General features: G+C 32.3%; 1 protein-coding gene across 16 annotated transcripts in view; it reads right to left on the bottom strand.

Annotated features, from left to right (window-relative positions):
• Window positions 1–3,117: 3,117 nt before the first annotated feature.
• RBM26 (RNA binding motif protein 26) overlaps window positions 3,118–7,688 on the bottom strand; it is an 84,766-nt gene continuing 80,195 nt past the window's right edge. For 13 of the 16 annotated variants that reach the window (XM_073894408.1, XM_025874707.2, XM_025874711.2 and 10 more), the window contains one exon: window positions 3,118–6,378. In XM_073894408.1, coding sequence (XP_073750509.1) covers window positions 6,355–6,378 — 24 coding nt within the window. In that variant the 3' untranslated portion in view covers window positions 3,118–6,354. The remainder of the gene's footprint in view (window positions 6,379–7,688) is intronic. The other 3 variants (XM_025874705.2, XM_073894405.1, XM_073894406.1) reach the window with 1 other exon arrangement.

The following is a 7,688-nucleotide window of genomic DNA, read 5'->3' as shown; positions in this document are numbered from 1 at the left end:
AGTCTCCCCATCTTCAGCACCTTAAAAGGCTCTCTTCTTTTCTGAGTACTCCCAATTTGAGGATTCTCGCCTCTTTTTCACGGGTATCTTGATAAAACAAAATTTAAAAACCTATTCTAGGGCGCCTGGGTGGCTCAGTTGGTTAAGCGACTGCCTTCGGCTCAGGTCATGATCCTGGAGTCCCGGGATCGAGTCCCACATTGGGCTCCCTGCTCAGCAGGGAGTCTGCTTCTCCCTCTGACCCTCTTCCCTCTCGTGCTCTCATTCTCTCTCTCTCAAATAAATAAATAAAATCTTTAAAAAAAAACCTATTCTAGGTTAACCAATCACTGGTTAGGATGCTATTTCGTTTCCAGTATATGTAGTTTTCATCCATTTAGTATTACAAATATGACATATGTGAGGGCTATCAGGGCTAACAATCAGATCAGTACTCAAAGAATATTTTTAAGAGTTACCTGTTTGATGTTTAAATTCTTACCTCATTCAGACATGATAATTGCTAAGAGCCAGAGATCTTCTTTTCTATCATTCTTTAATCTGTTAACTCTGAATATTAACTTGATAAAAAAATAAAATGTGAAATTGGCAGATTACCTACTGGACTTACCACACAAAAACTAAATACTGCATTAAACTTAGTACAAATTTGACTGCTATCCATTTCTAACTCCAGAATTGCAGACATCTCTAAGTATTTCTTCCTGACATCAACTTCTAGGAAGTGATGACCATGAAGTCTTAAGTCAGAGATTTAAAAAAAAAAAAAATAGGATGGTAACGTCCCTGAAACTTTTTATTTAAATGAGATCTTTGGAATAAGCTAACACTTTAACATTAAAAATGTTTCAAAAATGTGGGAGATTTTAAAAGCTTTGTGTGAAACTTGTACCCTATCCTCCCTGAAGTCAGAAGTCTTTTTACTAACTCCATTTCCTAAATTCAAAATCCTCAAAACAAATACACTACATACTATCTTTTAGACAATCAGAATCATGATTCTCAGCACTGAACACAAAGCGCATTCTTGCATACTTCAGTAACACATTTCTAGGTTTAAGAGGTCAAAGCCTGGCAAGAAAACTCCGCCACAACACTGCAAACCCTCCAATATTGGAATTAATGTCATACAATGTAGTGTATTAGATAAATATCAGACAAAACATCACCATTAAAATAGCTCAGGAAAATGTTCATGGTTTGCAAGGGGTTTTATTCTTCCCAGAAGAAAATGGATTTTCAATTTTTTTTTTGCTTAGGACATAGAAGGAAAATATATGGAACCCATCAACTTCCCACTTCTACGTAATTTCCTTCGTTCAGTCTACTTCATGCTTTATGTTTCGAAACAAATGTTCATGAATTTCATGGGGAGAACACATCATGTTTTCCTGAAGAAAAGCAGTTTGGAGAGTTGAAATAAAAAAATATGGGGAGTTTGTCATTTCTATAAATTATGTGGTCTTTGTGCATTCTTCTAGTGCTTGTGGTATTGAGTAATGGAAATTCCAGTCCTGATTCTGCCATTTATTTTATTTAATAAAGATTATCTGTCCTTTCAATACAGACTAGTTTGAGACTATAAAAAAAATCTGGTATGGTATACAAAATCCTGGCAACATACTGCGGAAAATACTAATAGTGTCACTATTGCATCAGAGCTAAACTACTCTATCAAGCATAATTTGGTTGGTTCCTGTAAAAATATGAATATAAATTGTTTCAACACGTGCAAAAAACTGAATTTATGCTGTTCTCCAAAGCCAAATTATTAAAGTACCTACATGTTTATATATCTCTGCTTTGTAAAAGATCAAACTGAAAACGTTATCATGAGTTTTAAAAACAAGTATACTTTAACCCAGGAGTTTTGAGAATGTATCTTGAAGGAATAATCAAAGATATTCAAGGGTACATAATCATTTATATTAAAATAAGGAATGGAAAGGAAGGCCCTATGCACCCAAAATGAGGATTTAATACATTATGATTCTTCTACAACTGGAGGGGCTTTAAAAAAATGGTATGAACCTATTATCATAAATGAAAAAAGACTATAAAACAGTATACATTATATAACCCCATTTTTAAATGTTGCATCATTTATAAATAGGCTATCATACTGTCTTAATTTTTAGCTTTTCTACAATACACTATTACATGTGATTTAAAAAAAAATTTTTTTTTTAAAGACCAAATACATTCATACTTCGTGCAGAAATATTTTTTCAGGTTAAGTGAAGGTTGACAATATGCTCAATAATCTGCAAATATTCCACAGGTGCTGGATATGTAAAGTATATACTATATAAAGTACGTTTTAAAAATAATTTTACCCAGTACATTATTAACCAAAGTCCTCCACTATTTCATAACCAGATTTCTTTAACTAGATTTTTATCGAGACTTATGCACTTTGAGATAATGTGTTTTCTTGTAGAAGCAGTGTCACAAGTGGAAGACAGGTTATTACCAAAGCTTATTTAACCCACGTTATAGATGATAGAAGGTATATCTGCAATGAAAACAAAAAAATACAGCAATATTTCAATCAGTGAAATTAAATATGAAATGAGCATGCTGAATGCTGAAAAAGCAGGTCAAATCAGGAGAACAAACACTGAGGTGAAAACTGAAAATTATAGAGGGAAGTTCTGGAAACTTTCAATGGCTTTGGAGGTTGACAGCATAAGCACTTTACACCGAATTTCACCTCAGAATATACAGCAGTCTTTCTTTGACATCACAATAGTATTTTATCCTTATTACTCATGGTAAGGAGAAACTTCCTGGCCCCCAAAGAGAATAAAGAGATAAATCCTAGCAGTAAAGAGGCAGGAATTACGGAGAAGGGTATGGAGGACTTGTATATATGTTAGAAAAGGAGTCATTAGGCCAATAACACAATGGTACCAAAGGTGAATTAGAACAATTTAAAGTGGGAATGGATGGTAGAGAGGCAACCTGGAGGCACTTGTGTGTGTGTATATATATATTTATATTTATATTTTCAGAATTCTCAACTGTGCAACGCCTGAGGGCTGCAAATTTTTCTTTCTATTCCATATTAATATAACTGATGCAAGATGCAGGACAATTTTAAAAAGTTAACAACTGTTTTTAGTAAGACTATTTTATTTAAAAATTTTTCAAAATATAAAAATAATAAACATTATGGATATTTAACAAACAAAACATAATTCAACTATAAATAATAAAAATGTTGACAACCCCACATAAACATATAATACTATAAACATTCTAAGCATACAAGAGTAGTTTTCTAGTTCAAGTTTTACCTTTTTCAGTTCAAGTTTTATTATCACTTTGAAAAATAAACAAACAAAAAAAAAGCTGCTACAGCTTAACCAATTACTTTCGCTCCACTCAAAGAGCAGGGAATTTTTTCCCCATGCCAACACACATTCGTGAAATGGGATACTTATGGGCACAGGTATTAAAAACTGGAACAATCCAGTCTCCAGACAAGAAAAGACTCCTTTGGTGTTTTTAGGTTCAACAATCCACAGAAACTGAGTAAAACTAAACCACTTATTAAAGGAAATCTTGTGCCAGATAACATGTTCTGAAGTAATATCACACCCAAAACAGGTTCAGGATTCTGAGAATCAAAAGTAAACATCTATGAATGCTTTGCTGATACTTAAAAATTGTATCTTAAGAACATTCACTAAGGTGCTGGAATGAAGTCTTCTAGATGTAGAAAACAATCTACACATCAACGCAAAACTTGTGCAACGTAAATAATACATTCCTTTACAACTCATCAAATGTTCTATTAATACGTAAGAATTACCCTGCCTCCTATTCAGTTAAAGACAGATGGGAATTTGAAGCAGAGTAGGATTACACCATATTTTAGGACTAGAAAAGTTTTCCACCTGAAATTTAGGAAAACTGAGCCATGCTGAATGTATCATTTTTTTTTTTTTATTCTAGCCAGATTAAAGTTCCTCTTACCAAAAGAGCTAAGGACAAACTGAAGAAATGATTTTCTTTTTTGGAAGCTGGGCACAAATAAGTATACTGTAATTCTGTACCATATCTTTAAAGTATGGGGTGTTTCTAACAGGCTGGGCTCTTTACCTGACTTACCACAGACCACTTTTATAATTATGCTGCTAGATTAGAATAAGTAACAAGTGATCATACATTAAAGCCTAGAGAAATCTAGATAACAGGTTCAAAAATGATATTGAAAGGTTTGTTTTTTTTTTTTTAGCACCAATAACTTTTTCCTAAGACACTTGGGCTGCATCACTTTAAAGTATTATTTATCTTGTAAACAAGACCAAAAATATTCAGTTGATCTGTATTTTGAGCATAAATATTTATAAACTCTATTAAAAAAAAACAAATATAGCATGACTAGAGCTGCTAATAGTGTAAAATCTAAGTATATTGAAAAATATAAAGATATATAAAAGGCTTCCATAATGCAATCGTGCAGAGGTAAACCACTTCATTCAATTACACAAAAGTGATTCTGTACAATTATCTACATATAGCTCCATGAGAATCCTACTCAGGGAAATGAAATAATGAAAATCCTTATCTTTAATTAATCAACATATAGGAATTTAAATATATAACTGACCTATTGGCTCTCACAGAAATTTTCCAAAAAGCACAATGATCTTAATGAGAATCAAATCATCTCGACTTCTGATTCCCAATGGCATGTTTAATTTTGTTTTGCTTTATTTTGTTTTTAATTTAAAAGCAAGGGAAAGAAAAAGAAAGATAACAAAGTAAAGTTGAGGGTGCTGGTATGTGGTCCACATCCAAGAACCAATCAAAATTGTTAACAAGTATGGTCTCTTCAGACTATGTTCTTTGGGTTTCTAACCTAGCAAGTAAATCACTATCACGGGGGAAGAGAATCTTCTTTCCTTGAAAAGAAAAAAATACTGAACTATTCTGGGAAATATCTTTGAACTCCTTGTGGCTATATGCTAGTTTGCAAATACGAACTAAAACAAAAGTCTAATTTTAAAAATGCCCTGTAGGTTACTGGGTCATAATTATATTAGAAGACCTTCCAAAATATGTACTTTTCCTTTAAACACAAGCCTAATATTAACCAAGCTATTGTCAACTAACGTGGATCAAAATAATTTACGTTATGATTGATGTGTTCATTCTTTTTATTTTTCATGAAGACAAATGCACTGCACACTCAAGAAAAAGAAGTGTTTGCAGAATAGTCAACTTTGCGCAAAAAAAATGTGAAAATATGAGCATGGCTGACAGAAACTAAAAAAACAAGGGTGAATAAAATCAAGTATAATTTGGACTTTTCTATTAAAGTATAACTTCCAAATTTCTCAAATGCCTCATGAGAGTCTATGAAGGACTACTAAGAAATTAATTTTCTGAAAGCTTCTTTATATGACGCTCATTACAAAAAGGGTATTTGGGGTGAATATTTAGAATCAGATTTAATCGCTTTCTTTATAAATAATTCTAAGCCATACTGCTTATAAATAAATATTATGAACATACACCTTTTAAGACAGGAAAACTATAGTCTTTAACAATGTTAGACACACAACACAATTTCCCCTTGCTTTTAAGATTGTCTTTGATGTCTTGATTGCAAGTGAGGAAAATATGGGAAAACTGCGTAAATTAGACATTTAATAGATATTTCTCAGTATTTATAATCCATAGATCATCCTGTATTACTTGAAAAGAAAGAAAATTATTCTCCTTGTTGGTTGTGAGGAGCTAAGAAATTTTTTTAAAAAATTATTTGGGTAAGTAGCCTTGGTAACAATTTCAATTAAGTATACTGAGAAGAAATAGGCAAGTTATTACAGTGTATAAAAAAGTATTTTACCAACTGTTCAAAATCTTTTAAGTGACTATCCTAACCGCAGAAATGTATCCTAAAACCCAGAAAAATTAAAAACAGACCCATGCTTAACTTTTTAATCATTTTCTTCATTCTAAATTGTTCATGCTAATGAACACAGTATCATGGCTTTATAGATTTCCTAGACACAATTTTCAACTTGGCTGCGACTGAACTTATCTCATTTTAGGAAGCCAAGAGGTCTTTTTCCTTCTTAGTGTTTAAAAAATAAATGGCTATAAAGTAAGGGGAGAACACGTTTAAGATAAGAGCAAGGTCAGACAAAGCACACACTCAGACATACTTCTGGACTCAGATGTAGCAATTAGAGAACTGCGAAAAGACAAAAGGCGAATTATAGTACATGTAAACATCTATTCAAATTGATAAAGAGGAAACATAAAATGATAGGATGATACTCTAACAGTCGTCTCCAGACAGGAACAGGTCTTGCTGTTGTAGTCACAAAGCTAAATTCAGGCAATGATGATCTCTCTCTGCTGGAAAAAGAGAAGACTATTAAAAAAAACTTGGAAAATATTAAATAAATCTAAAAACTGAATCACACCATAAATTGATCTCCACCTTTTCTAAACATTTAAAAAAAAATCTATTTGAGAAAGGAATCAAAATAAAGTTGCAGACAAATTTCACAAAGAATCAGCTTTGGGTTAAATGACTTTAACAAAACCTCTCTGCATCATGCTTCCTTAGAACATTAAGCCACAAAGATCACAGCGCTACAACACGGCTGTGATCTACAATTTCTGCTCAGGAAATGCAATAACTGACAAGACAGTCAATTGTTAAAGAAGCGTGGGTAGGCAAAGTAACTTTAAGAAATCATGAACAAAATCCAAGATAGTGTATATATAAAAAAAAAACAATTTTCTTAAATTTCCCAGTGATTTCAAAGTAATTGTGAGGTGTATCTAATTTCCTTAAACTCCGTATGATAACCATTTCATTCTTTAATTACACTATAGGACATAAAATTCTGTACTAAGCACAATGATTAAACAACCAAAAATAAAAAGGAACACATCAGAATGAGACAGTGCTTGGTATACAAAGGAAGACCAACTTTGGATGATGGGAAGTTAAGTGGATGGATGAAATAAAGCAATAGGGAGGGAGGAATTAGGAACAATAATAAATCGATACCAAAAAAAAGTAAAACAAAAAAGTGCTTTCAATTACACTACGTAATGAATACATATTACTGATAAACTGCAAGAAAGTTATTTACCAAACTCAGAATTTTCCTACTAACCCAATATGATGTTTTCATTAGAAAACAGTGAGAATGGCAGTCATTTCACCAAGATTTCGTTCGTTCTTAGAACTTTTAGGTTGCTAGTTTGGAAGATCATCTCTTGTCATGATCAGAGAGAGAGAGAGAAAAAAAGCTACTCTCCTCTAAAAGCCTGTATACATACCTTAGAGCAACTAGCCAGTTCAAGAAGTTAACAAGAACAAGGTAGTTCCTGAGAACTGGGAAAAGGAAATTTTCTCTCTGCCTTACAAACATCATTCACTGATGACTTAATCCTAAATTTGTGTTTTTACTTATAGGGCTTTAGAAGAATAAAAGCCCTGAGGGAAAAGACCAAAAAGTAAACTAATTTAATTAACTAGAATTTCATGCAGGACATTTTTGTTTTAAAAGATTTTTGTGTAAGGGAAGAAAAAAAGCTTATAAATATTTCTACAAATTCTAGGAGGACTAAAACTAATTTTCTACAACTGGTTCACATTATGTGTAAGGGGAAGAAAAAAAGAAAATATAGATTGGTGAAGTTTGTGTAAC

The sequence above is a fragment of the Callorhinus ursinus genome, unplaced genomic scaffold (assembly GCF_003265705.2).
Source record: "Callorhinus ursinus isolate GAN/ISIS: 27379988/994484 unplaced genomic scaffold, GSC_fseal_2.0 scaffold7, whole genome shotgun sequence".
Lineage (NCBI taxonomy): Eukaryota > Metazoa > Chordata > Mammalia > Carnivora > Otariidae > Callorhinus > Callorhinus ursinus.
This window is presented reverse-complemented; position numbering and strand designations above follow the sequence as displayed.